The sequence below is a fragment of the Micromys minutus genome, assembly GCF_963924665.1.
Source record: "Micromys minutus genome assembly, chromosome: 2".
NCBI lineage: Eukaryota > Metazoa > Chordata > Mammalia > Rodentia > Muridae > Micromys > Micromys minutus.
In genome coordinates this window covers 52,414,475-52,442,216 of record NC_137971.1, presented here as the reverse complement: position 1 = coordinate 52,442,216, position 27,742 = coordinate 52,414,475, and the positions used below count along the sequence as shown (strand labels likewise).

The 27,742-nt window shown below is 51.0% G+C and overlaps 4 protein-coding genes across 7 annotated transcripts; 2 read left to right on the top strand and 2 right to left on the bottom strand.

Annotated features, from left to right (window-relative positions):
* The first annotated feature begins 1,105 nt into the window (after positions 1–1,105).
* On the top strand, positions 1,106–5,390 carry FIBP (FGF1 intracellular binding protein). Of its 2 annotated transcripts, none has more exons than XM_080912477.1 (10): positions 1,106–1,251; positions 1,426–1,624; positions 1,818–1,944; positions 2,921–3,021; positions 3,506–3,639; positions 3,959–4,067; positions 4,153–4,216; positions 4,493–4,579; positions 4,670–4,767; positions 5,258–5,390. In XM_080912477.1, the coding sequence occupies exons 1-10, from the start codon at positions 1,167–1,169 to the stop codon at positions 5,325–5,327; spliced, it is 1,074 nt and encodes a 357-aa protein (XP_080768603.1). In that variant the 5' UTR covers positions 1,106–1,166; the 3' UTR covers positions 5,328–5,390. The 2 variants fall into 2 exon arrangements, with proteins under 2 accessions (XP_080768603.1, XP_080768602.1); XM_080912476.1 differs by having other exon boundaries at positions 3,506–3,660.
* A 279-nt stretch (positions 5,391–5,669) lies between these two features.
* On the bottom strand, positions 5,670–8,825 carry CTSW (cathepsin W; the record flags this gene model as incomplete). The annotated part of the gene is given in 10 exon segments (XM_080913187.1): positions 5,670–5,807; positions 5,887–6,087; positions 6,165–6,229; positions 6,398–6,604; positions 6,607–6,687; positions 6,765–6,861; positions 6,961–7,115; positions 7,432–7,545; positions 8,212–8,296; positions 8,745–8,825. Coding segments are annotated over 10 exon segments (1,197 nt in total). The 3' UTR covers positions 5,670–5,696.
* Positions 8,826–13,971: 5,146 nt separating this feature from the next.
* Positions 13,972–21,209, top strand: EFEMP2 (EGF containing fibulin extracellular matrix protein 2; the record flags this gene model as incomplete). 3 transcript variants are annotated; one of them, XM_080913606.1, is made up of 11 exons in its annotated part: positions 13,972–14,087; positions 14,686–14,803; positions 15,032–15,080; positions 15,706–15,912; positions 16,699–16,821; positions 17,048–17,164; positions 17,289–17,408; positions 19,055–19,174; positions 19,259–19,385; positions 19,585–19,780; positions 20,552–21,209. In XM_080913606.1, the coding sequence occupies 10 exons, from the start codon at positions 14,693–14,695 to the stop codon at positions 20,711–20,713; spliced, it is 1,332 nt and encodes a 443-aa protein (XP_080769732.1). In that variant the 3' UTR covers positions 20,714–21,209. The 3 variants fall into 3 exon arrangements, with proteins under 3 accessions (XP_080769732.1, XP_080769731.1, XP_080769730.1); XM_080913605.1 differs by lacking the exon at positions 13,972–14,087 and adding an exon at positions 14,280–14,397; XM_080913604.1 differs by lacking the exon at positions 13,972–14,087 and having other exon boundaries at positions 14,636–14,803.
* Positions 21,210–21,672: 463 nt separating this feature from the next.
* On the bottom strand, positions 21,673–26,960 carry MUS81 (MUS81 structure-specific endonuclease subunit). Its single transcript, XM_080911177.1, has 16 exons — positions 26,615–26,960; positions 26,393–26,522; positions 25,622–25,704; positions 25,068–25,169; positions 24,867–24,935; positions 24,619–24,704; positions 24,070–24,210; positions 23,842–23,937; positions 23,622–23,743; positions 23,442–23,539; positions 22,904–23,020; positions 22,721–22,816; positions 22,428–22,556; positions 22,248–22,351; positions 21,888–21,971; positions 21,673–21,809 (listed from the first exon to the last, which is right to left on the bottom strand). The coding sequence occupies exons 1-16, from the start codon at positions 26,747–26,749 to the stop codon at positions 21,743–21,745; spliced, it is 1,659 nt and encodes a 552-aa protein (XP_080767303.1). The 5' UTR covers positions 26,750–26,960; the 3' UTR covers positions 21,673–21,742.
* Between the last annotated feature and the right edge of the window lie 782 nt (positions 26,961–27,742).

Here is a 27,742-nt window from a genome sequence, read left to right as displayed (position 1 = left end):
AGACAGGGTTTCTCTGTGTAGCCTTGGCTGTCCTGAAACTTACTCTGTAGATCAGGCTAGCCTCAAATTCAGATATCTGACTGCCTCCCAAGTGCTGGGATTAGGTTATTCAAGGTTAATTATTTTTTAGTAGTTATAAGCAGTAATCTGTATTTTATGCATGAATACAACAGTGTATACATATGTAGGGGTCAGATGATAAGAGCTGGGTATACTGCTGGTTCCTATCCTTCAATCTCAGTGCTTGGGAGATTGCTGCCAATTTAGACTAGCCCGGACTACAAAGTAAGACCTTGTCTTCACAAACAAACGAAACAAAAAACGAAGATGGTTCTTTTCTTACACAATATGGGTGCTGGAGATAGAACTCAGACTTGGTGGCTCCTGTGTAAAGCTTTCAACTGCTTTGTGAGAAGACAAAGAGGACAGTGGAAAGCCTTGGCAGATAGGTGCCCCTGCAGAAGCCTACTTCCAGGCAGAGCTCGGAAAGACATTAAGTCACTAGCTTGTGTGTGGGTGTAGTATGTGTGAAAAACTGGGGCTGGAGAGAGAGCTAAGTAAGTGGTTAGGAGCAAGGAACAGCTCTTGTAGAGGAATTAAGTTCTGTTCCCCACAACCATATGGGAAACTCTTATTTACCTGTAATCTAACTCCAGGGGATCTGATACCTCTGGTCTTAAAGTGCATTTGCACTCACACGCACACACCTTCTCCCCACATACACATAATTTCAAAATAATAAAAATAAAATACGTGCTGGAAACAAGAAAAATGCTCATCTGTTTATCTGATGGGCTATGGAAATGGACCACACACACCTAGCGATTTCGGATAGTGCCTCGGAAACACTCTAATTTAGGACACAGGTCAAAATTGGGAGTCCCTGAGAGAACCGAGAAGATGGGAAAGACAGAAGGAGGTAGTGAAAGAATCTGCAAGACCCGAGCCTGGAAGAAGACTACCCCGAGCTTTTCCCAAAAAACCGCTCACAGAGCGGAGTAAAGAGCAGAGCCGCTTCTCACTAGCTCCGTCCCGGAAGTTGTCCTTCATTAGCTCCGGGTACCCGGAGCAAAATCTCTGAACTCCCGGAAGTGGCTCGGCGGCTACTAGCCCGCCCCCGGGCCGTGCAAGCTCCGGCTTCGGGCGAACCCGGCCCGGGCATCGTCATGACCAGCGAACTAGACATTTTTGTGGGCAACACGACCCTTATAGACGAAGACGTGTATCGCCTCTGGCTGGACGGTTATTCAGGTCTGTGTAGTGCCTTCCCGGAAGCTGTTGTTTTGGGTGAAAGAGGGGGCGTGGCCAGGACTTAAAGCTTGGTTTAGGGAAGTGGATAGAATGCTGAGAGTCGGGAAAGTGTAACGATTGGAGGTGGAACCCTTGGGGGACCTCTGGAGTCTTATGATAGCGCCTACTCCTCAGTGAACGATGCAGTGGCTCTGCGAGTACGCTCCGGAATCCTGGAGCAGACGGGAGCCACCACAGGAGTGCTGCAGAGTGACACCATGGACCACTACCGCACCTTTCACATGCTTGAGCGTCTGCTGCACGCGCCACCGAAGCTGCTGCACCAGCTCATCTTCCAGATTCCTCCCTCCCGACAAGCACTCCTTATCGAGAGGTGCTCACCAGGCGGGGTAGGGGTGGCTGGGATGTCAATTAATCTGACTTATACCCATTTTGTAGGGTGAAAGAGGCTCAGGGAGAGATGGGAAATAAAAAAGTTGAGAACAACAACAACAACAAAACCATTCCAAACTCCCTTCTTCCTCATTAATAAATCATTCATTAATAATGTCCTGTGCCTCCACAAGGTACTACACTTTCGATGAGGCCTTTGTTCGGGAGGTCTTGGGCAAGAAGCTGTCCAAGGGTACTAAGAAAGACCTGGATGACATCAGCACCAAAACAGGAATTACTCTCAAGAGCTGCCGGAGGCAGGTGGGTTCCACACATACACCACTACTCATCTAACCCATTCTTGATCCTCTGCTTACAACCCCAGCTCCACGCTAGCCTGTGATTGTGGAACCAGCTTCTTCATAAGTATCCTTGTCTCTTCAACTCCCATCTGGCCAGAGTGACCTTTTATAGGCCCAATCTGACTCTGACTTTTCTTTGCTTATAGATTTCATTGATTCCCACTGTCCTTGACCTTCTGATTCAGATTGGGTCCCTGTAGACTTCTCTGGGCTTACATTTCTTTCTTTTTTTTTTTTTTTAAGATTTATTTATTTTATGTATATGAGTACACTGTAGCTGTCTTCAGACACACCAGAAGAAGGCATTGGATCTCATTACAGGATGGTTGTGAGCCGCCGTGTGGTTGCTGGGAATTGAACTCAGGACCTCTGGAAGAGCAGCGGGTGCTCTTAACTGCCGACCCATCTCTCCAGCCCTAGGTTTACATTACTTGAGCCCCAAGTTTGTTTCTGTTCATGGTACTCCTGCCTAGAAGATGCTGTTCTTGGCCATATCTACCCCTTGAATACTACCTTATCCATGAGCCTTTTTGATAGCATCCATAAACTTTGTCCTCGAGGGAGAAGTGCCAGGGTGTAAACTGGGCTCACATGGTTATGAGAACAAATACGCATTCCTTTAAGGAAAATGCCAAAAGCTGACAAACAGTCGATTAATGGCAGTTATTAGTTATTAATATCTGGTCATGCTGGGTGTGGTGGCGCGCACCTTTAATCCCAGCACTGAGGAGGCAGAGGCAGGCAGATCTCTGAGTTTGATGTCAGCCTCGTCTGCGTAGTAAGTTCCAGGACAGCCAAAGCTACACAGAGAAACTCTGTGTCAAAACAAACAAAACCCTAGTCATTCGTTGAAGTGTTAGTGCTAAATCAGTACCTGTCCCATAGCATCTCACGCATGAATACCCTCTGACTAGTCTTCTTTAATTACCTTACAGTTTGACAACTTTAAGCGAGTCTTCAAGGTGGTAGAAGAAATGCGGGGCTCCCTGGTGGATAATATCCAGCAGCACTTCCTCCTCTCTGACCGATTAGCCAGGTGAGAGGCCAGCTAGCTCCCTTCCTACATAGAGTTTCCTTGGGCCCTGAGCCTGATAGACCTTCCCTTTCCTCACGATTTTACCTCTGATTGTTCTGGAGGAATGATGATTCTATTAGTGATCTGTAAGCTGCATCAAACCGTCAAGGTTAAGGCATCGTAAAGCATTGACAAAGTGCTCAGTGATGCGGTGTGGCCTTCCATTGTATCCCTTAGGAAGACTGGCTGCATCTTCTCTTTGCAGAGATGGGAGGTTGGTAAGGTAATGGTCTGTGGTTGGTCACATGGTGTGTTAGAGCAGAAGCAGACCAGAACTAAAATGCTTAGCCAAGATTGCAGGAGGGAGCCACCTGCTAGGAGAGATTTAAAACAATAACAGGTTTCTTCAAGAATGGCTTCTAAGTGAGCTTACTAATCCGACACTGGTGTACGAACCAGGCAAAGGTATTTCTGGTCCTAAGAGAGCCACTGTCCCTGTCTGCAGAGATTATGCAGCCATCGTCTTTTTTGCCAACAACCGCTTTGAAACAGGAAAGAAAAAGCTGCAGTACCTGAGCTTTGGTGACTTTGCCTTCTGTGCTGAGCTTATGATCCAGAACTGGACTCTTGGAGCCGTCGGTGAGGCCCCCACTGACCCAGGTGCCTGGACTACCTACCCTCTTGGGGACTGGTTCCCTGCTATCAGTTTATCCTGATGTATATACAGCTTCTACAGTACCCAGCACCCTTCTTAGCCCTCAGCTCCAGGCCCTTCTACGTATAGTCCCCCTTGCTCCACACACACCTGTCTGCAGGCTAAGGGCTCACTACTGTGTGGCCTGGGGTATGACATTTCACCTTTCACCTCTGAGATTCCAGTGAGGTAGTGGTGAAGAAGGTTCAGTAGGTCATAAGATGGCCTCTCATTCACCCACACCTTCTTTCATGGCCTTTGTAGACTCTCAGATGGATGACATGGATGTGGACCTAGATAAGGAGTTTCTCCAAGACTTGAAGGAGCTCAAGGTTCTAGTAGCTGACAAGGACCTTCTAGACTTGCACAAGAGGTGATGGGGGGCGGGGAAGGGGTCCGACGAGACGGGGTATAAAATTGTCTTAGATGGCTATAGGTATGACTGTCTCTTCCTACAGCCTGGTGTGCACTGCCCTCCGGGGAAAGCTGGGTGTCTTCTCTGAGATGGAAACCAACTTCAAGGTCTGTCGCCCTGTGCAGACCCTTCCCCCTAAAGTGTCAGGAGCCTTCTGTGCTCTACCCCTGCCAGGCAGCTCTGCTCATGCTTGAAGTTGACCAGCAGGTGGCACTGCTGTTCTCTCTGTCTGCCTTTGAGGGGGGTCCCAAGCTCATAACAAAAGGGACTTGATTGAGGGAGGTGGATATATTTGGGGAGGGGCCTGGCCCTCCCTCAGCCTCAGTGCTCAGCCTCTAGCTTCTGGAGCAGAAGACAGAACTCCCGAGATCCTTGCCCCACAGAATCTGTCCCGGGGGCTGGTGAATGTGGCTGCCAAGCTGACCCACAATAAGGATGTCAGAGACCTATTTGTGGACCTTGTGGAGAAGGTGGGTAGTCTTGTCCCACACCCTTTGGTCCCCAGCCTTTCCTGTGTCTGGGCAGTACTGATGGTACTACTGGTTCCCTTGGGCCTACAGTTTGTGGAACCCTGCCGCTCTGACCACTGGCCACTGAGTGACGTGCGGCTCTTCCTCAACCAGTATTCAGCGTCTGTCCACTCCCTGGATGGCTTCCGGTAAGAGGTGCCAGGCCTGCTGGCTAATTCCCCTGCTCTCCAGTAGCCTCAGGGCTCCCTATGGAACTACCCAGTGGGTGGAAGCTGTGCCTCTCATTGGGCAAGTTACTTACCTCTTCTGTGCGTTAGCTTTCTTAAATGTAAACTGAGGGTGAAGCCAGAAGTCTTCTAAGACTTTATGGAAACGGAATAGTCCTTAGATCAGTCCTCGGCGGTGGGTGGAGAGCAGGGGAAAGGAAGCTGGGCATAATGGCTCAAGTCTGTAACCCCAGCACTTTGAAAGCTGGGGCATGAGGATTGCCACTGTTTCCCAGGCCAGCCTGGGCTTCAGAATGAGACTCTGTCTCAGAAACAAACTAACCAAAAAAATAAAGATAAAAATAAGAAAGGGAGGAGTTGATGCCTTGTAGTGTAGGGAGCACTCAGCGTGTGTGGTGCGGGCATGGCGGTGAGTGGCCATCAGCTACCACTGTTGTCATCTTCATTGCAGGCACCAGGCCCTCTGGGATCGCTACATGGGCACCCTCCGTGGCTGCCTTCTGCGCCTCTATCATGATTAAAGCCCTTTTCCTTCCTTTCTCCAACATACCCCGAGAATAAAGTTGCCATAAGTTTGGAGACTGGTCCTTGTTCCAGGTTGAGGAGCTCATGGGGACTTCCACAGTGCATATGTGTACTCTAGTGCCATGCCATCATTTGTAAAGATGTACATACTAGCACCTCAGGGACCGACCAGGGCACAGATGAGGTCTTCCCACCCCCACCTTCCCTCGCCACACCCCAGCTGAATCCACTCAGAAGCCACAGAGCATCATGTCTCAGTTTATGAAGCCATACAGAGAGGATTGGGAAGTCAGGCAGAAACTCAGGGTGGGGCTGACAAGGAGGGCAGTGGCCATGTGGGAGAGGCTGAAGAGTAGCTGCTGACCTCAAGGTGGGCAAGAGATTGGTGGCTTCTTAACTGGGTGGCCCACTTGAGCTGTGATCGGGTACTTGGTGATTCCACAGGTGTTGTTTCCCCGGTATAGCCTGAAGTAACCCTAGGAAGTTAGGGGGTATCAGGGCCAGAACGTAAAGAAGACATTATGGTCTGCCCCCTTTCCGGTTCACTCCACTCACCTTTTCACCCCATTGATCTCCCCAGGAGTTCCTCAGGATCCAGTAGGGGGTGGATTGGCGAGGCTTGCCAGACTGGGACAAGACTGTCCCTGTCTGCCTGCCCTTTTTCTCCTTGCCGAAACCCACCAGCAAGACCGAATGGTCCACACGATGAGGGTCACAGGTACTGGGAGTAGCCTTGATCACACCCTTCTTGTAATACTGCAAAGGTGGGGCCGGGAGAGCTGAGTCTGGGGCATCGCTCCGTGTGCCCCCCACTCTTTCCCCTATCCACCCACCTGTAGTAGCATCATGTTGATGGTCACGGTGATAGGGCCGTGGGTGGCCAGGTAGCCGGCAATTACTAGAAATAGGTAATTAGTGGAGACTTGGGATGCCATCAAGCCCTGCCTGCCCTGCGGTTGCTGTTCTTCTCACAGGGGAATGGAGTTTACTGGGTCTCCCATAGCCAGGCTGTTTGCCTCCTTTCTGGTTTCTCTGCCCCCACCCTCCATGTCTACCCTGACCATACCCTGCTCATTTCTGGACAACATGGTAAAATCCTGGATCCAGGCCACCTTTTTGTACTTATTGGCTTGGCACCCTTGGCGGTTCTGGTGCCCTTTGAATGGGTAATCCTTTTCGCTGGCCAGGCCACCTGAAGACAAGCAAGACCAGGAAGGAGCCTTGGATACTGAACACTTACCATCCCTTGTCCACCCACAAGGCCTGGTACTCAACTGTTGTTGAGGACAGTTACATATGCGTCCCACACGAAGCCACCCTTGCAGTCATTTCCACAGCGATCACAGTCCAGCAGCTCTGGGGCAGATAGGGACAGCGTAGGTGAGCAGGCCCCTAGGCAGCTTTCCCTGTCACATGTCCACTCCCTGTCATACCCTGCACAGAGACGTCCACAAACTCCTTATGTTTGATGCGCCACAGAGCCTGGATGTTGTCCGCTGCTGCTATGGCCCAGCAGCACCTGCATTTTTCCTGAGTGGATAGGGTGGGACAGGGTAAGGCATCAAGGCCTTGGACCTTATCCCCTCACTCTTTGTGGTAGATTGGGCCAAACTGGGTTGGGACAGATACCTGGTTCCTGATCGATGAGATGATGTTCTTTGCTTTACGCCAGTCACAGGTGCGGGGCACGGATTCCCCCCACTTTTCAGACTCTATCTTCTTGGCCATGTTGGGAATCCTTTCTGGTGCCCTCTGGTTCCCATATAACTGACTAAACTCCTCCTCTGGGGACAGAAAGCCAGAGAAGTCACCCTTCCCTTCCATATTCTCTTTCTAGCTGTCACTATCTTGGCTCTTCCTGTCCCTATGATACCTTTGAAGGCATCAGGTAGGATACTGAGACCTAGAGCTGTCCAGTTTGTGCTGGTGCGGTCTCTGTACCTGCTTCTGGCCTGAGAGCCAAGCTGGACACGGGCACGGAAATCATGTCTGTGCTTTGAGATTAGGGTAGTCACCCAGGCTGTCCTCAAAGGGGAGATTGACCCTGTCCATTTGCCAGTCACTCCACCCACCACTTAGAGGCCAGGAGGGCTCTGCTACCTGTGAGGTCACTGAATAGAGTCTCTCCAAACTCAGCGGTACCCAAGTCTTCTTCCTGTAACCGTTGAGCCTGAGCCAGGTTGTGGGCAAAGATACCCAGACGACGAGTGTACTCTAGAAAAAAAGTTGCTGCAGGCCAGTCTCAGGGCAGGAAGTGGCCACTGGTTGGGCCACTCACACCCACTTGCTAAGTGCTGGTACTTTTCATCACTACAACTCTGCTGCAAGAAAGTGATTATCCAGCCCACATGAGGTTAGAATTTCCCCCAGAGACACTAATAGGCCCACCCTAGGGGGAAGCTGAGCAAGGCATTTAGAGGCAGTAACTCAGAAAGGAAAGTTAAAGTGGCTGGAGGTTGGTTTCCTGTACCTGTGTGCTACACCTCTGTCTCCTCTTCACACATCTGACCACAGGTTTGGAGGATGGGTGGGTGGGGTGAGGGGATGGGGCAGAGCGCACACATGCATACACACACACACACACACACACACACACACACACACACACTGGGGTTGCTGTCTTGGAGATAGGGATCTGCTGATTGAAAATGTGACTATCAGGTATATAACTATCCTCCACGCCCTGCCTGGAGTCACAGTTAAGTGGCTATAGACTGGGATCTTTCCGTGTCCATCATATATTGGGGGGGGGGGGGGCTAAGAAGTGCACTCGGTCCTATTTCCCACTCAGTGGCCTGGCCCAGGTGTGCTCCCCACCCGAAACCTCATCTCTTCAGAGGACAGAGGGAGTTGGACTGGAAACATCTGTGCCCATGATACCTGCTGGGTTTGAGTAACTTCTGTTGAACTGGATCTGGAACAGTTTGAAGGCTTCTTTCAGCTCCAGTAGTCGGGGACCTGCATCCTGCCAAGGAGCCAAAAATGGGGAGAGTGAATCCAACCATAAAGACAGGGCTAAGAGGTCATCCTGTATTCCTCTGTTCTAAATGTGAGCATCCACATGGCGCCAGCTGTTCCCTCTGAGAAATTAAAAAGATAAAGCTAGACAGGACAGCTCACCCCTCTAGCTGAATGCTCATTTCTGTATTCAAGAGGCTGAGGCAAGAGGACACCCTGGTCTACACAGTTAAAAACTAACCTGAGCTACAAAGTGAGACCTTTGTCTTTTTTTAAAAACAAGGTCTCTCTTCACAGCCCTGTCCTCAAACTCACTATGTAGACCAGGCTGGTCTTAAGCTCACCGAGATCCTTCTGCTACCAAAGGAATATAAAAAATATGGCAGTTCATAAGATAGGACCCCAGACATGGAACAGGCACGGAAGGGCATAGAAAGCAGGTTAGAAACATTTACCTTGGTGAGGAGGGAGTCACTGAGGCTTCGGCCTGCTAACAACAGGGCCAGAAAGTAGGAGAGGTGGGCAGTCAGTGTCATGGTGCAGCCACGAATGCTGGGGCAGGAAGCTGCATAGACTAAGTTGGAAAGGGCGGGGCTGGAGAAACCACAAGGGGAAACCAGGCTTATAGAGGAGGGTAGACCCTCCACCTGCCTGCCTGCCTGCCTAACTCCCACCCACTTAATTTCGATAGCAACTCTTGGCTACCATGCTCCCGACTGTTGTGAGATATAAAGACAAATCTGTCCCCAAGGAGACGGGAAGACAAATGTCAGTGGACAGTGATGATCGGTATCCACGCCACGATGGAAAACCTAGCAAGGACAAGCCACAAGTGCCTGGTGTCCAAACAGTGATGGATGGTGGTCAGGATTCCTTAGGGACTCTCTCTTGCTTTACTTGTGAAACAACTTAAGGGCTACCTTCTTGAAGAAGCCTTCGCTGCTTGAGAGTCCAACCTTGGGTATAACTGTAGATAGCCCCTTGAGCCCTGGACACCATGGTCCATTCATCTTCCTCCCAACCACAGAGCTGTCCAATCTGTCTCTGTCTAGACCATCCACAAACATGGTACAGGCTCAAATAATTTGGGTTGTTTTGTTCGTTTGATGTTGTTGAGACAGGTGACTAAGTAACCCTGGCTGGTCCAACTCTCCAGCTGCATACACCAGGCTTTTATTCACAAATATTTGCTTACCTCTACCTGAGTTCTAGGATTAAAGGTGGGTGCTACTAGACCAAGCAGTTTGGTGCTTCTTTAGTGAGAGGTGGTCTGATGGGGCCCAGGCTAGCCTTAAACTCCTTAGGTAGTTGGGGAAGACTGATGTTCCTGCTTAGACCTGAACACTTTCGTTAGAGACAGCAGGGTGTTTTAAGTGACTGCAAACTTGTAGTCAGCTTCTGTCCCGTTTCTTTTCCTCAACATGGTCTTCGAATGAGGACAAAGACAAGAGAAAATATTCTAGAAAAACCAAGCCTGGGATGGGCAGTGCCTGACATCTGTTAACTTCTGTCTCCATTCTAAGTGTGTCCTTGGGCTAAAGAAGCTCTCACCCCACCACCGACCTGGGAAACAGCTGCCATTACCAGAAACAGTGCAAAGAGTTGGCTCTCCAGGGTTCATGCTTGGGCAAAGGAGGAGGGGTTAATCCTGGAGTCATCCAGTTCATGCTCTCTACCTCATATATGTATTAGGGGTTATCTTAGAACTGCTATGTTCCATTAAATTCCACCCAAATCTCCCTGGGACAAGCCAAGGGACCTCTTTTGTTAAAATGAAGTGGACAGACTGTTCATAGGTGCCTAGCCTAGTGGCCCTGAGCCCGAATATGTACCCCAAGTTGATCTTGTACTATGTGAGCCAAATGTAGGTGACATTTGTGCTCTCTCTCTTGTGGAAGGCTAATGGAAGGACTGGGGGCTTTACTCCTTGCTCCTTCCATACCTCAAACATGAACTCTGCAAGGACAGATTCTGAAGTGTTTTGGACAGCATTGTGTCCTTGGTGCCTGGCACATTCTGATCAGCAGTGGCCACTCAGAAAACTTAAATGAATGAGTAAGGGCTGGAGGGATGGCTCAGAGGTTAAGAGCACTGACTGCTCTTCCAGAGGTCCTGAATTCAGTTCCTAGCACTAACATGGTGGCTCACAACCATCTGATGCCCTCTTCTGGTGTGTCTGAAGACAGCAGTAGTGTACCCACATACATGAAATAAATAAATAAATCTTTGAAAAAACTGAATGTGTGACCCCCTTGATCACTCGGTCACTCCCTTATTCTGTAACTCCTGCCCAGCGACTGACCAACCAGTTAGGGCTGGGTTCTGAGTCCAGGAACCTCACTGTCTTTGAGGAAAGAGAATACTCTACAATTTGTCCCAGGCGCCATCAACATAACAAGAACAATGTTAGAACTCAAATCCCACTGATTCTAAGACTGAACCTTGTCCCCAAGAAGAACAAGAAGGAGCCACAAATGAACACCTGGCCAGGCTCTTCATGCCACCACTCAGAGCTGCTGCTGTCACTTACAGGCCCCAAGACCCAAGACCCATCAAAAGCACCATGCTGACTCTTGAGCAGGAACTTCCAATTTTAGTGAGCCCAAGTTATCCTGCCCCTGCCTTCTTGTCTTCCCAACAGCCTCCTCTGACCTCTGCCACCCCAGTGACTTTGCCTAACTTCCCTGGATTGGCATCATATCCAGTGGGAAACTTCCTATTTGGTTGCTTCCTAATCTCTCAGCCCTTCTCATCTGTGAAGTGGGTAGCAATGACATCCCTTTTTTCGCTTGACAAGAGGATTGTGTGTCCTTTGCCAGTGCCTGTGATGGTTAGATCTTGATTATCAGGGGTTTTACTTAACATTATTAACAGCTTAATTAGGTGGTTATGGTGGCTCATGCCTGTAATTTTAGCACCTGGAAATTGAGACAAGAGACTTGCCAGGGGTTCAAGACTAGCCTGATTTCATTAAAAAGTTCCAGACCAGCCTGAGCTATATGAGACCCTGTTTCAAACAGTAACAACAAACAGATTAACTGAGATGTAAGTCATTCTTATGCAATTAACCTTTTGGGGTTTTTTGTTTGTTTATTTTTGTCTTTTTGTTTTCAAGACAGGGTCTCACTGTATACCTCTGGCTGTCCTGAAACTCATTATGTAGACCAGGCTGACCTCAAATTCACAGAGATCCACTTGCCTCTGCTTCTCTCAGGCTGAGATAAAAAAAATGTATGCCCCCACTGCCCATCTGCAGCTTACCTTTTAAGAAAATATGTATGTAAGCCAGCATGGCAGTGAACACCTTTTGTCCTAGCACGTAAGAGACAGAGGCAGGTGATCTACAGAGAGTTCTAGGACAGTCGGGGCATGTAAAGAGATCCCATCTCAAACACCAAGCTCCTCCCAAAAAAAACCCCAAGGATTATATGCATATTTGAGACAGGGTCTCAGTGTAGCCTGTCCTGGAATTCCCTATGGAGACCAAGTTGGTCTGAGACTCAGAGATCCGCCTGCTTCCACCTTCCAGGTGCTGGGATTAAAGCCATTTGCCACTAGGCCAGGCATTTCTTCCTTGTGTTTATCTTTCCTTTTTTTCCTTTCTTCTTTTTTCTTCTGTCCCCTCACCCCCACTCCATCAGGCTTTGAGACTGTTTTGATTGGGCAATAGGGAATGAAGAAACAACAGGCAGGCATAAAGAAAACCTGGGGATCTGGTGGGCCATGTGTTCTGAGGGAGACATTAGTAACCTGAAAGCTCAGCGGGTTCATTATATGAGCTGAAGGAACAGAGTTAGCTAATGTCCTTGGGGGATCTCTGCAGGGGAACAGTCTCAGGCTACAGTCATCTGGGCTTTCAACATGAACATACTGCATTGGTGCTCATTCAGGGCCTCACCTGACCTGGAGAAGACCCCGCCACTCCCACAGGTCTGAGAGACAGGGCTCCTTGACGTGGCTATGTTAATAATATTACACGTTTGCTCAGGACTTCATCCACTCCCCACACTTCTTTTTTTTGTTTGTTTGTTTCCTTTTTTTGTGTGTGTGTGTGTGTGTGTCTGTGGGCTTTGTTCTACTTGAGAATTTCAACACTCATGTATACTCACACACATTCACACTGATGCACTCATACACATTCACACACTCCTCACACTCACACACAGATATTCACACACATTTACACATACATTACACACACATACATTCACACACACATACACATACACACTCTCACATACATGCATGTACATTCACACACACTCATGTACACACACATGCACACACAGACACTCTAGTGTGTCAGGAGTTACTGATATTGAACTTTGGATCTCGGTAATGCTAAGCAAGCAGGATGCTACTCCTCTATTGCTTAAAAAAAAAAAAAAAAAAAAAAGTCAGTGCTAGAGAAATGACTCCGGTATTCCTCTTCCAGATGACTTGAGATTGGTTTCCACATCAGGCATCTGACAACCTCCGGTAACTCCAGATCCAGGGGACACTCCTGGCCTCTGGATACCTGTACTCAGGTGTTCATACCTACAAACAGATGCACACATGTATGCATCATTAAAAGTTAATATATTTTTTTTCTAATCAAGGCAATGGAAGTTGAGGAGATGGCCTATTGGGTAAAATGCTTGCCACACAGCATAAGGGTCTGGGTTCAGATCCCCAGTCCTAGCATAAAGATCAGCTGTTGTGGTGATGCGTGTCTGTATCCCTTAGAGAGCCAGGGAGGTACACTAGCTAGCTTACCAATCTAGCTAAAATAGTAAGTGACAAAGTCAGTGACAAACCCTGTCTTAAAACAAGGCGGAGAGGGATAGCCTCCACAAGTACATAGGCACACATGCATAACACACATTACCACTCAGACAATTGAATGAAATGAAGCAGTTTTGTTTTGTTTTTTTGTTTTGTTTTTTTTTACATTAAGGCTGAGCGGAGCATGGTGCACACTTTCATCCCAGAACCTAGGAGGCTGAGACAGGAGGATCTTCCTGAGTTCGAGGGCTCATCTACTTAGTGAGTTCCAGAACAGTCAGAGCTACAGTATGAGACCCTGCTGCAAAAAGACAAAACAAAAACAAAGAAAAAAGATGGAAAGAGGTTGGGTAAGGGAAAGGAAGGCCAGGCTATTGCCGCTAGCGGTCTGGGCCAGGCACGGGAACCCTGGACACGCAACCCTTTCCCGTCTAGACCCGCCCTGAGACGTGGGCAACGCGCAGTCCCGCCCACTCACCCCTTCCTGGGCGCCAGAGGCACCCAAACTCCGCCTCCAAGGCATGATCTCCGCTGGGGGCGGAGGCGGAAACTGGGTGGGGGACTTGGATGGGAAGAGGGTCGGGAAAGGGCTGGCACTGGTCCCTGGTGTCCTCCGCGCCCAAGTTCAAGCTTGCCCGCCTTCTCAGGGGCTTCCATTCATTTCGGGCCAAGACTATTGCTGCCCTTGCCCCCACACTACTGTAGCTTTGCGCAGGCAGAGTTTGGGGAAGCTGTGCCCCGAGTAAAAAGACCATCTGGAGGCCCTGGCAGTGGATACAGAGGGACAATTAATTTTATGCCTGAACAAGGGTCCGCAAACTTTGGATGAAGTTTAGGACCATCTAAATAATGATTCTGAAAGTAGTAGAATTTGGAGATTTGAGGATTAAATGCCTACTAGGTTCTGGGAGGCGCAGAATCGGGTTACACGGAGGTGCGAGTGCACACAGTATGGGGGTTCCGGAGGCACAGGTTAGATAGGATCTAGGTGGACAGAATTAACATTTTGAGTGAGGGTCTGGGGTGCCCAGGTGAGTTTGGGGGCCAAGCATCAAGGTCAGTGGCCTAAGGACTCCAAACACTAGGAAACTCAGGCTGGGCGTCCGCAGGCGACTCCCGGCAGCGCCGCGGGGGACCGGGTGGGGGCCTGTGGCCGGCCAGGGCGGAGAAGCCGGGGGGTCGGGGTCCCTCCCCCTGGCGCGGGCTCAGGAATCCGCCGAAGGGCGGGCGGAGGCGCCGGGGTGGGCCGCGGCGGGCGGGCGGGGGGCGCTTCCTGGGGCCGCGCGTCCAGTGAGCTGCGCGGTCCGTCCGTCCGCCCGCAGGCCCTGCTGGAGTCGACGCGTGAGTGGCCTCCAGCGGAGGGAGGGCGCGGGCCCTGTCGCGGCAGAGTCGGTGCTGCGCGGAGCGGACAGGCCTGCGCTCCAGGACTCGCGGGGCGGGGGCGGGGCGGTCCAGGATTGCGGCCCTGAGCCCCAGGCCTGCGAAAGGACTCGGTCCCCAGCCCTGGAAGGTTTCCGTGTTCCCAGCACAGTCCTGAGACGATACAGCTGGGACTCAGGCTCCCCTTCCAATAGAGGGAATGTGGGGTGCCTTGGCAGAAACCCCTGACTTCTGCCCATCACCTCCCAGCCCCAGGATGCTCCCTTTTGCCTCCTGCCTCCCCGGGTCTTTACTGCTCTGGGCGTTTCTGCTGTTGCTTTTGGGAGCAGCATCTCCACAGGATTCCGAAGAGCCGGACAGCTACACGGTGGGGATCGTGGGGGTCATCGGCTTGGGATGGGATGGGAAGGACAGCGAGACCAGGATCCTGGGGAGGCTGCTTCTGGGAAAGATTCTCCCCTGCTTGGTTAGTGGAAAGCTGGAGGCCATTGTGTGGAGCTGACCTGAACATGACTGAGCTTGGGCCCTGGTCTTGGCCTGGCTAGTTGGAGGAGACAGCCAGGGTGGTCACCGGCCACATCGGGTTCCCTTCTAGGAATGCACAGATGGCTATGAGTGGGATGCGGACAGTCAGCATTGCCGGGGTGAGTATGTCTGGGGTACTAGCCATCTTCAGGAACTGGGAAGGGGAGTATTGTTTCCCAGGGACACCTTATCTCCCAGAGCTGCTGCAGAAACTTGATGGCCTTTCCACTGTCCAGCTTAGTAGCCAGCCTTGCTTCTCTTGTGCCACTCAATTAGGAGCCCTACCCCTTTAAGAAGCTGAACAAACTCTGCCTCTCTCCTGCAGGAGGCAAGGGAGCAAGCACCTGGCTATTGCCCAGAGAGAAGGAAATCCGTACACCTTCCCTGAACAGAACTGTGCTCTCTTAACCCAGCTCTGTCCCAATGCAACCTGGGAGGGCAGTACAAGCTCTGTGGGTCAGGAGGCCTGCAAATTACTCTTGGGCAAAGGGAGAGGCAGGGCTTTGAGGAGGAAACTCACATGGAGGCAGGAGAATGGGGATAACAGTGTGAAATGGGGGCCCCCACGCCCAATCCTGCAAATCCCCGGGAGGGGTTTTTGGGACAGCGGCCTTAGTTTGCTGAGCAGAGAGAAAGCCTTGCTCTGCTGCTCAGCTTAGAGAAGGCCAAGTTGGGCTTCTGCCTCCCACTACCTCCAGGGCCAGCCCAGGCGACTGGCTGTGCCCAGCAGGCCCCTCTCTGCAGATGTCAATGAGTGCTTGACCATCCCGGAGGCCTGCAAGGGTGAAATGAAATGCATCAACCACTACGGGGGTTATCTATGTCTGCCTCGCTCTGCTGCCGTCATCAATGATCTCCACGGGGAAGGACCTCCACCGCCGGTGCCCCCAGCTCAACACCCGAATCCTTGCCCACCCGGCTATGAACCTGATGAACAGGAGAGCTGTGTGGGTAAGTGGGGGCCATGCTGGCACCTAAGTGTTCAGGCCTTTTACAAGTCTTTTTAAAACAAAGCAACCCCCCCCCCAATTTTGTATTTACAGTTTCTGGATTTGATCCTCAGCAGCACAGAAAACAAGTGTGGTAGTGCACACTTGTAATCCCACCAGCGGGAAGGTGGGGACAAGACCAGGAGGGACAGGTTGTCCTCAGCTGCATAAGGACTTGGAGGGCAACCTGAGCTGCTTCTCAAAAAATTAATTAACAAAATAACAAAGTAATTTCCCTATTAAATACCCCAGATCTCATGCTTTTTTTTTTCTCTCTCTCTCTCTCTGGCTCCTCAGAGAAATATCCAAATTTTCATCTACTGCAGGCTCAGGGAATGGTCTGCAGGCCCAGGAAGCCCCTCATTTCCTGTACAGACGTGCACAAGCTCTGCTCCCAGCTTCTGTCAGCTTTTTAATCTGGGGTCAGGCTTGGGAACCGTTGGCCTTGGAGGAGGAGAGATCTTGGTCCTAGAGTCAGCAGAGGGGTGTAGATGGATAAGGCTTTATTTGTCTGTTTACTTATTTACTTATTTTTAAGACAATGTCTCATTCTGTAGCTCTAGCTACAACTAGCTTGAACTCCCAGAGGTCCTCTAGCCTCTGCCCCCCACTTTCCCAACAGTGGTGGAATTAACCTACCCTTGTATCCATGTGAATGAAGTCTGGCATGGGCCACCTCCCAAATTGAGGTACATGGTCAGTAGCATACGGGGGCCTCCAGGCAAAGGCTGAATGGTGTCTCCCACAGATGTGGACGAGTGTGCCCAGGCTCTGCATGACTGTCGCCCTAGCCAGGACTGCCATAACCTTCCTGGCTCCTACCAGTGCACTTGCCCTGATGGTTACCGAAAAATTGGGCCCGAATGTGTGGGTGAGTTCAGAATGGCTTTCCTAAGTTGCTGCTCCGTGGCCTTGGTCTGGCTCTTGATCTAATGCCTTACCTCACCACATCCTCTGCTGCTAGTGCACTCCTATGATTAGACACAGATTAAATGTGGGTGACAAAGGCAGGGGTGAGTGTGGGTGCTGAGGCGAGCCGGCTCAGGCCCCACCTGGCTTGTGTTCTCCTTTCTGTCTGTTCCCTGCCTCTGTCTCAGACATAGATGAGTGTCGCTACCGCTATTGTCAGCACCGATGTGTGAACCTGCCAGGCTCCTTCCGATGCCAGTGTGAGCCGGGCTTCCAGCTGGGACCTAACAACCGCTCTTGCGTGGGTGAGGCTGTGCCAGATGAGGTTTTGGGATCCTGGGTCGAGATGGGTGAGGTGGGGGCAGGATCTCCTTCCTGAGCCCAAGCTGAGTGGGCTTTCACCACTCCTGTTTGTCCTTGCACCCTCAGATGTGAATGAGTGTGACATGGGGGCCCCATGTGAGCAGCGCTGCTTCAACTCCTATGGGACATTCCTGTGTCGCTGTAACCAGGGCTATGAGCTACACCGGGATGGCTTCTCATGCAGTGGTGAGAGTCCACTTGTGCTACTGGATACTGCATTGGTTTCTCAGCACGATCGACATAGTGGACCAACTCCAGTCACACAGTCATTTGTCTGAGGCTTCTGTGCCTCAGTCTTTGCTCCCACAGGCCTCTGTAAACTCCTCCCAGCTTGGTGGGATAGTATGTTAGGTGCTTCTGAAGCTTGCTGGAGAGACAGAGAAGGGTGGAGATGCCAGTCTTCCTGAGAGTTGAGTTGACTTGCATTGGAATCCTACACTAGGAAAAAGTCTTCTTTCTGGGCACATTTCTACTGCAAATGGGTTATTTGGAGTATTAGGGACAGTGATTAATGGGCTTCCTCAAGTCTTAGGCAGAAAAAGTGGGGAGTGCCATTTGTTTATAACTTAAATTTTCAGTCTCATTTAATCTGGACAATGATGATTTACTTTTGTAAACAGGACATTAATATCCCTTCAAGTGTGTTGGCAGAACTGTAGAAAGCAAGCAGAACGTTCTCAGAAAGTGGTGATTTTCATCTTTCCCCATACAGAGGTGAAGTGGCCTGTCCAAGTTTAGATGGGAAAGAGGTGATAGGGCTTGGGCTTGACCCCAGGCATCTCACTGTGTTACCTGGCATGGCCTTGTTTATTGTATGCGCTGCTGGGAAGCACAGCATCTCTGGCGTTCAGCTGTGTGAAAGGAACAAAAGCAAACATAGGATGCTGTATGTGGGGCACAGACTCAGCCAGTCTGGGCATTCTGACTGCAGGTTGCAGGACTTGAAAAGAATAGAGCAGGTTAGCCCTCAGGACACCTCTAGTCTAACCTACTCATTTGACTGGCACAACAGGGATCCTTTCTAAAACTAGTTAGGACTTAAGCCCAAGCCTCTAGATTCCTGTAGCTTTTTTAAAACAGAGTCTGTGTTATCCTGGCTGCTGGAAAGTTCTCTGTATAGATCAGGCTAGCTTACAGAGATCTGTTGAGTAGTGCTGTAATGAAAGGCACCGGCTCTGTTAAGTCTTCTTAAAGTCCTGAGGAAAAGAGGTGCTCTAGATGCTGGAAGGTCTGCTGTTGTCTTGAGACAGGGTCTCACCGTGTAGCCCTGGCTGGCCTGTCATCTCTTATGTAGACTTGGCTGCCTCAAACTGATCTGCTTGCCTCTGCCTTCCAGATGCTGTGGTCAAACACACCACTGTTTGTTTTTCAAGGCATGATTGATCTTGTTATGTAGTTCTGGCTGCCCTTGATCTTGATATAATCCTGGTTGGGCTCCCTATGTGGACCAGGGTGACCTTAAACTTGGTATAAATAAATCCTCCTGCCTCTACCTCCAAAATGCTGGGATTATAGACATATAGCACCATGCCAAGCTTCAAACCTTTCTATTCTTTTTCTTTTCTTTTTCCTCTCCCTTTCCTTGCTGGGATGGAACCTAGAGCTTCAAGCGTGTTAGGCAAGTACTCTACCACTGAGTTATATCCCCAGCCCCTCTAACCTTCCTCTGAAACCTTCAGTCCCCCCTTTGAGCATTATGGGTTTACGTCATTCCTTCTCTCTTCCCACATCCAGCCTCATGGGAGGGCTGGGCTCTCGGTAAAGGTCTGTGGGACTTGGTTGTGAGGACTGACTACCCTTGGCCCAGGGTCCTCATCCCCACCCTCCCTCAGATATCGATGAGTGCAGCTACTCCAGTTACCTCTGCCAGTACCGCTGTGTCAACGAGCCAGGCCGCTTCTCCTGTCACTGCCCACAAGGCTACCAACTGCTGGCCACTCGGCTCTGCCAAGGTACAGGTGCTTGGGTGGGCAGGAGTTGAGAGGCTGGTAGTTCACTGTCAATCCTAGAGTTCAACTCCACCTCCCTTGGCACAGACATTGACGAGTGTGAAACAGGTGCGCACCAATGTTCTGAGGCCCAAACCTGCGTCAACTTCCATGGGGGTTACCGCTGTGTGGACACCAACCGTTGTGTGGAGCCTTATGTCCAAGTGTCGGACAAGTGAGTCAACCTGAGAGCAGTTTGCTGTGGTAACTACAATTTCCAGAGGTCTGTGGGGGCTAACTGGTTTAATCAGGCTGGTGAGTGCCCATGATGTGTCATGGGTTATAGTCTTATATGTTTGGGTTTTCCTCCTTAGGAGGTGGGTATTTGGGAAATGGGCCTAGCCCTCATTCCTGTTCCATCTTGGGGTCTCTAGCCGCTGCCTTTGTCCTGCCTCCAACCCCCTTTGTCGAGAGCAGCCTTCATCCATTGTACACCGATACATGAGCATCACCTCAGAGCGAAGCGTGCCGGCCGACGTGTTTCAGATCCAGGCAACCTCTGTCTACCCTGGTGCCTACAATGCCTTTCAGATCCGTGCTGGGAACACACAGGGGGACTTCTACATTAGGGTAAGGTACTTCTCTACTCACACCCACTGACTTGAGTAATCTAAGTTAGGATGCCGGAAGTCATTTAAGTGCGAGCTGCCCTGCCTCTTCTCTCAAAGCCCTGTCCTAGGAAGCAGGGCTCAGAAGCCAGAGATGTTCCATGTTTCTAGTGAACACCCTACAGGCAGCTCTAAGGAGCAGTCGGTTAGTGGAGTTTGAGTCCCAGTACTGCTTTCTCCTGCCTGGATTTGACTTCCTTATCCATAAAACAAATGTGGTCCCTGCAGGGACTCCAGTCTGCTGGCAAGGGGAAGATAGTAATGTGAGGGGTCTTGAACATGGGTCCTTTTGCTGCCTCCAGCACTGAGATGTTTGGCATCAAAACTTCTTTCATAATCGCTTTGAGGCCGACATCACAGCTCCATGGCAGAACATGTGCTCCAGTCAGTAGACCCTCAGTTCTTCCCTAGCACAAAGCAATGACAGAACTGAATACTTTGGAAGGGAAATGGGATGTTTCTTGGTCCCCAAAGGCCCATCATCCCCAAAATTCGAGTCACCAGGTAGTCTTGATGGAGGAAGCTCAGGAAGGAGCTGATGGGGAGCAGCAGTGGCAGGGACTCAGACTGAGGGAGGGGAATGTCTACAGGTCGGAGTTGGGGAAGGACTTGAGCAGCAGCCATGTCAGACTTTGCAGACCTCGGGCTACAGGAAGGGGGTTGATGCTAGAGTAGGGTCCTGGCTCAGAGGCTAACACCATCTCCGTGTTCTGCTGTCCACTGTGCCCTGCAGCAAATCAACAATGTCAGCGCCATGCTGGTCCTTGCCAGGCCAGTGACAGGACCTCGGGAGTACGTGCTGGACCTGGAGATGGTCACCATGAACTCTCTTATGAGCTACCGGGCCAGCTCTGTACTGAGACTCACCGTCTTTGTGGGAGCCTATACCTTCTGAAGAAGACCCTCAGGGAAGGGTCGTGTGGGGGCCCCCTTCCCCCCCTCCCATAGCTTAAGGAGCCCTGGGGGCTTAGAGATGACTGTTCTGCTTAAAGGGACCATGATGTGAAGGACAATAAAGGGAGAAAGAAGGCGTCCTGGCTGAGGTGGGTGAGTAACCTCAGCCTGGGAAGGGGCTGGCTTGTGAGACAGGCAGGAAAATTCCACACAAGGGGTCCTCTCTCCATTCAGGCTGAGGTGGTTTCTGAGCTAAGAACATCCTTCAGAATCAACCTGAGCAGGGAGTTCTGAAGAGTGTTATGTTTCAGGCCCTAACTCAAGAACTTGGCTGATACTAGGCCCAGAAACCATGTTCAGGTCACTGCTAGGAGTTTGGGGTTACCTTCCTAGCCCTACCCCAAGCTATGCTGTTTTCCAATCCCCAAGATGGGGCAACTGGATTGAGAGCACTGTTTGAAAACTTATTTGACCAGAGGTTGTCTAATTACACTCAAAGATACTGTACCCCATTGACTTCATCTCCCTGACCAGAGCATTCCCAACCCCTAAGGAGTGTATGTCTCTACATCTATCTATCCATCCACCCACCCATCCTTAGGTTCTGGCTTGATGTAAGTTAAGTACTCATTATATCTGTGCACAACCATGTTGAGCCTAGGAGCTTGTCTTAAAAAGGACCTTGGTATGGTGTCCCACAAAAATTGGGAGTTCTAGGCCAGCCTGGGTTACACAGCAAGTTCTAGACCAAGCTGGTTTTAGGAGTGGGTAAATAGATGATTGCTATGTGGAAGAGTAATTGCCTAGTATGTGTGAGACTGTGATTCCACCGCTAGCCCTACAACACAGTTGGGTCACCAGTGTAGTCTTCCAATTCCCGAACAGTTCCTAAGGACCTTGGCATTGCTTCCTTAACATCTGAGACCACACACATTTAGATTTTTATTAAAGCCCAGAGGATCTCAGTAGAAAGGCTAGCTAGCCTTGGTAGGGATGAAGATGGGTGCTGGGGAGTGTCTCCTGTTATAGATCAGGTCAGAGGGCTGGGGCTGCAGTACAGCTGGTACAGGGTCCTGCTCAGAGCAGGTCCCAGATTTCTGCAAGAAAAGTCAGGAGAAGGTCAGCCTGGTGCCTCAGGCAACCCAGTCTTCTCTCCAGATTGTAATTACCCGTACCTCTGCAGACGCCCACACTTGATAGTGCTCAACAGCATCTCCTGCTCCTTCGTGGTAGCACAGGCATCATAGGCAGCCAGGAGACTGAGGGTGAGGCATATAAAGGCTGATTATCTAGGCGAGCATTACGAGACATGAGAGCTAAGGCAGGAGAAGTTGAACCTGGAGTGGAAGAATCTTAAACACTCCACATTTCCTGTTTCTGATGTTAGAGCCCCTGCTCTATCCTGCCTCTGGGAAACACTGGGACGGATCCTGCCAAGGTTCCCACATAGAGCCAAGCTCACTCTGCAGGAGCACTGGTTATGTGGAACTCTACACAGGAAGGGCAGAGGAACCCTCGGCCACTCTCAGGTGTACCTGGCAGGGGTGCTGTATCGATCCACCAGAGCTGCTGCCTTCTCCCCACTCAGTCCACGCACCTGCATCAGCTGCCGGGCAAATACTTCTCGTACAGACTGAGCCTGGAGTTGGGGTAGGCCTGTGTTAGGGGTGACCTGGGCCTAGGCCACCTGAGCAGAGGTGAGGCAGGGGTGGTACCTTGTTCTTGACAGCTTCTGCATTGAAGTCACTGAAGGTGAGGAGTGAGCAGAGAGGGTTTGTGGAAGGCTTTTCTTCTGATTCAGCATCCCCTGGGATTCCCCAAGCGCGGCTGCGTAGGGTGTGGCCCTGATGGAAGTGGGGACTGAGACCAGGATAGGCTCTAAAGGCTAACTCCCAGCTAGTCCTTTCCCAGGCCTCAGTGGGAAGCCTGAAGAACTAGGATCCCACCTTTCCTTGCTTGGGCAATAAACACCAGGCAAGGGTCCAGTACTATAATGGCATTTGCTCACCTGGTACAGCCTTTCCAGGCCCTTTGTCAAAAGTGCCAGGTAACCAGCTGACTCCTTAATATCCATGGTACGCTTCACAAAAAAGCCATCGATAACCTAGAGAAGAGGACACAAGGAAGGTAGCTCCTGGCCTGGGCCCTGGGCTATAAATCTGCCAGCCTTGGTCCTGCCCTCCCAGCTCACCTGGGTGTTTGTGACAGCCTGCAGCAGTGTGCTCTCAGGAAGGCTAAGGTTGTGGACAGATCCATGTTCCTCCACCAAGTATACCCGGTGCTCCAGGCCACAGCGCTTTAGGCGGAACTAGGAGGCAGGCAGAAGTAGTGTGGGTCAGGCTCAAATGCCACATGTCCAGGCCAGCCATCAGTTAATAACACATTAACGTTGTAAGAGACCTTGATCCTACAGTCTCATCCTTACTGGCTCCTGTCATATCTTAAGAGCAACACCACACTAGGCTCTTGCTATGACTCCCGTAGGAAAGCCCTGAACTTCCCTTGGCCTATTGGGCTCTGTGACCTCTAGGGTCAGCCCTGATGCTGGGACTTGGGTATAGATTCTGCTTTATAATCCTAGAGGTCTGCCTCTTGTTTATCTGAGATCTCTAGGGCTCTGTAAGTGTTTTCCAACGGTGCACCTGCATGGCTTAAAAGGGCTCTGCTTCAAGGCCACCCAGAAGCTTTTGTAGGTTGAGGTAAGCAAGGAGTGAGGCAGGCTAAGGCACCTTCTGCTCTCGGAAGCGGCCGTCAATGATACTGCTGCATAGGTCATCTAGCCGCTTGCGTTCCACAATGTGATCCAGGACTAACTCCCCAGGTCTTTCTGCCAAGAAACCAAGAAGAGATTGACTGTCTTCCCTCTACCCACCCAAGCCAGCCTCCTGTGCCTGTCCATGGCCCTTTACCTGGGTCTCTGGGCCTGGTCTCCTGTGCCACCCATACAAAGTCCCCAACATGCAGCTTGCGTACTGTGTGGGGCACATGCAGTCTTTGTAATTCTCGGAGCATTTCTGGCCTGTGTCCTGCCCTGACATTGCAAGAAAGAAGGCACAAAGTAAGGGCAAGCCAGCATTCAACACACTCCAGCATCCTCAAGTCGTTTTCAAGGTTTTCCCTACTTCTTACCCTCTGGCTTCGCCAATGTCCACACACAACAGCACTCTGTACTCGCCAGGCCTTAGCTCCAGTGATCTCTGCTGGATGCCCCCCTCAGCAGTGCCGCTACAATGGAATGAAGGTTGTGCATAAGGCCAAAACCCTCAGTGCCAGGGGAGTTCCCACAACTCAGGGGCAACTGGCTCAGTTATAAGTCTCTGAGATTAAGGTATGGCTGCCCCCATTTCTTTTTCTTACGGTTCTAACAAGGTGGCTTCTGGAACTGCTGACGCCCCTCCGTGATGCTCCTCTGGTTTAAAGCCAGTGTTCAGAGTGTTCAGGCCTTCTGCCTCGGCCAGCTTCTGGGCCAGCTCCAGGCCCTCTGGTGTCAGTGCATACCTGGGAGGTGAGGGACACATCACGTTTTATCTTCTTTATCCCTGGCATGCTCTCCTTCCCTCAACTAGGTGAGCCTTACCCTTCTTGGTATAGGTTCAATGGCTCCCCATCTCCTGTCTCCTTGTCCCTCAGGTCAGCTTTCTCAGAACCTCCCTAATGGTGCCTCAGCTTTGCAATGCATGTCTTCCAACTCCTTCCTTTATGTTCACTCAACACCACGCTGTCCTCCCTCCCCTCAGAGGCTCATACTTTCCAGATCCTCCAATATTTTGTAGCAGGTAGGCTGGACTTCCTCGGCCTCAGCAGCGCCAGGTCTGAGATTGGCTGGGTCATTAGAGCAGCTAAGAGTGTCCTAACTCCTGCATCTGTCCCATCCCTGCCTCATGTGCTCCCTGCTGCTTGCCTAACCTGGCTGGCCGATGTGTTCTGAAGACGAGGTTCCTGTGGAGGAGGCCTCGGAGGGCAGGCCAGGGTCTTGAACTTTCAGGTACTACCTGTGAAAGGGAAAGAGACTCTTAGGCCCCGATACTCCCAAGCCTACACTTCCTGTGCCCCTTCCATATGCCACATTTGGATCAGGTTTCATACCAAGGGTGCCTGCCATGAAGGGAAAATTGCAGTGGGTTCTACCTGCCCACTCTCAGCTGGATGCTCACCCTGGGGGTCTTCTGGGCACATTTCTGCAGCAGCTCCTCTTTGGTTAGGAAGCTGTGGCCATCAGAATTCTGAAACAAGGGTAGAGATGAGGGTAGGTGCAGGTCTAGGGCTCCTCACCCTGATATGGAGTGGCTAGTACGAACCCTGTTCAGGCACTTCTGTGAGCACCCTGCCGCACCCCACCTGCGCACTTGACTTACCAGGTGCTCCCTGTAGAGCTGTAGCAGGATCCCTCGAGCACCTGAGTTCTGAGCTGGCCAATAGCCAGCACTGGTACTTCCTGCTTGAGGCTGGGTGGGAACCTGAGAGAGACAGAGGGGCTCTCTGAATTCAAATGCCTGTCAGTGTCTGCTGAGGTTTCAGCAGGTCCCATGGGCCTGGGGTGGGAGATGAGGCTACGAACCCTTGTAGATCTGGAAGGTGATAGTGACCAGAGGAGCAGCAAGAGTTGGGAGTATGTGCCAGGCCCAGCCCCCAGCTACAGCTATGGGAGAACAATAACATGGTAGATGTCCCACAACTTTCTGAGCTGGATCTTTTAGCAGCTCCCTTGGGAACTCTGTCTAAAGCAGTCTCAATAATCCTACTTAGGAATTAAGAAAGTGCCTCTCAAAGAGGGTAAGAGACTGTCCTGAGCCAATCTCAATCGATAAGGGCTGGACGAAGGGCTGTTCAGCCCCCCAAACCAAGAAGTCCTACTCTCAATGACACCCCTCCCCCAATTTAGCTTTCTATTTTCTTTTCCAATCCTCACTGGCATGGAAGAGTCCTGGACTTGTGCAGGTGGCCCTTTGCTGGTTGTCTTCTTTCCAGACTGTGAGCAGGGGGCATGGTCACCTGTGGAGATGAGTAGGAAGTCAGTCCTACACACAATCTGGCTGTCAGGAGGAGCCAACATGTAGTCTGCTCACTTTGTGAATTTGAGTGTCTTATTTTAAAACTTTTTTCTTGTATTTTATTATATGTATGAGTATTTCACCTGTGTGTATTTGTGCATCACTTGCATGTAATACTGGAAGAGGCCAGAAGTGGGGCTGGATCCCCCAGAACTGGGGTTTTGGTTTGGAAACAGGGTCTCACTGAGTGACACCCTGGATGGCTTCGAATTCACAAAGATTTTCCTGCCTCTGCTTCCTCTAAGTGTTGGGATTAAAAAGCACGGATTACCATGCCCCGCTCATGTCTTTTTTTTTTCTTTTTCTTTTTTTTCTTTTTTCTTTTTTTGGAGATAGTCTCCAGTAGCCCGGGCTAGCTTTGAACTCACAATGAAATTGAGAATGCTCTTGAACTCCTGACTCTTTTACCCCCACCTCCTAAATGGTGGGGTTACAGTCTTGTTTCACAATGCCACCTACCCTGTCTCAGTGGGCTAGCTTTGTTTGTGAGAACTAGGAGGCTTGCAGAGCATCAATCACTTGCCATGGGCCGAACAGCAACCACATTGTGAGGGGGGAATTTGAAGTCAAAGTAAACACAGCCTGCACCTAAGAAATTTAGGAGATCACCAACTCCCAGAGATATTTACCACCCGATGCTAGGTGCTGCATTAGTCTTTCGTCCAACATGCGGCAGAGCCTGTCTCCGAAGTGCTGGAGTATCTTGGCTTCCTTCCCGCTGCGCAGTGGTAGTGGGTACCGTTGGAGGGAGCGCAGTGCCTGGCACAAGAGAGAAGGGAACTCACCAAACTAGGATTCATGGATCACCTGGCTCTGCCAAGACCTGTCACCAGAAAACAGCTGGGACTCACCTTTTGAAATACAAAACGCGTGTGGCGCCCTCTGCTGGCTGCCTCGTCTCGCCACTCGGTCAGCCAACGAACGAAGAGCGGGTTGGGGCAAACAGGCAGCGGACGCTTCCGGCCCAAACGGACCGGCTCCGCCATAAGGTCTACACTGGTTCTTTCGGAGTCTCAAAAAACCCCTGAGACTGGGATCTCGACAGTTCAATTGGTATAAGAACACTTGTTTGAGGGTAGGACCTCTCCAGCCTAGCAGGGCACTAGCTCAAGTAATACCCTCCCTTTCCCTTGTAGTGTGCAGTAAGAGGCTAGTAAATTCGGTGTGCACCACCTTTCCCTTAGACCCGCCCTCATTCGCCGCCAGCACCAGCCTCTTAGACAGGCCCCACCCAGGCCACGAAGCTTTGACCCACCCTTTCCTCTCACCCAAAAATTCGAGAGCAGACTTGTTTTTGATGCTGACTGTTAAAGGGTGGACAGCGCCCCCTGTGACTGGGAGGGCTGGCGCGCGCGGGGGGGGGGGGGGGTCGTTCGGAAACCTGAACTTGACTTGCTTCAAGGTCTCAAGGCTATTTCTGGCTCACTATCTAGAAAAAGAGGGCTTGAGAAAGGTGGGGGAGAGGGACGGACACAGCATGAAGGGATGGAATAAAGGTAAGGTAGGAGGAGCAGAGAGGGAGATGTGCCAAGTCGGGGATGAACACAGAAGGCTCAGAGTAGGTGAATGGCGAGGAGGAATAAAAGGTGTATTCTGGCAGATAGGAGTTCCAACGTGGGCACAACGTTGGATCCCGGGGAAGCCAGTAGACACTCCGGGGCTTTTGTGGCTTATAAAAAGTGAAGGAGCCTCAGGGAGGATGAAGGTGGGAACCTTGCTAGGGGTGCCGGATGTCTCAGGCTGAGGGACACAAGGCTCAACAGAGCACAGTGGTCCCTTTACGGTTTGGAACAGCGCACGGACTTCAGCTGTCATGCCGGAAGTCGCGGGGCGCCCAATTCGCAGACCCTGTTCTCAGTGTAGCTTTCCACACCCGCCTCCTTCCTCAAGCAGCCTTATAAGGAGCCTGCAGCTGGCTCTTGGGCTGGGCACGCCCTCTGGAGGCTCATGCCCTAATAAGGACATCTAGGGCATCCCGC

Excerpts from the sequence above, each read along its gene's own strand:
- MUS81 (XM_080911177.1), bottom strand. The coding sequence starts at position 26,749 with ATGGCGGAGCCGGTCCGTTTGGGCCGGAAGCGTCCGCTGCCTGTTTGC. Across the intron at positions 23,744-23,841 it reads GACATTGGCGAAGCCAGAGG|GGCAGGACACAGGCCAGAAA; the intron begins GTAAGAAGTAGG and ends TTGCAATGTCAG. Across the intron at positions 22,817-22,903 it reads AGGCTGTCACAAACACCCAG|GTTATCGATGGCTTTTTTGT; the intron begins GTGAGCTGGGAG and ends CCTCTTCTCTAG.
- FIBP (XM_080912476.1), top strand. The coding sequence starts at position 1,167 with ATGACCAGCGAACTAGACATTTTTGTGGGCAACACGACCCTTATAGAC. Across the intron at positions 1,625-1,817 it reads CAAGCACTCCTTATCGAGAG|GTACTACACTTTCGATGAGG; the intron begins GTGCTCACCAGG and ends TGCCTCCACAAG. Across the intron at positions 3,022-3,505 it reads CTCTCTGACCGATTAGCCAG|AGATTATGCAGCCATCGTCT; the intron begins GTGAGAGGCCAG and ends CCCTGTCTGCAG.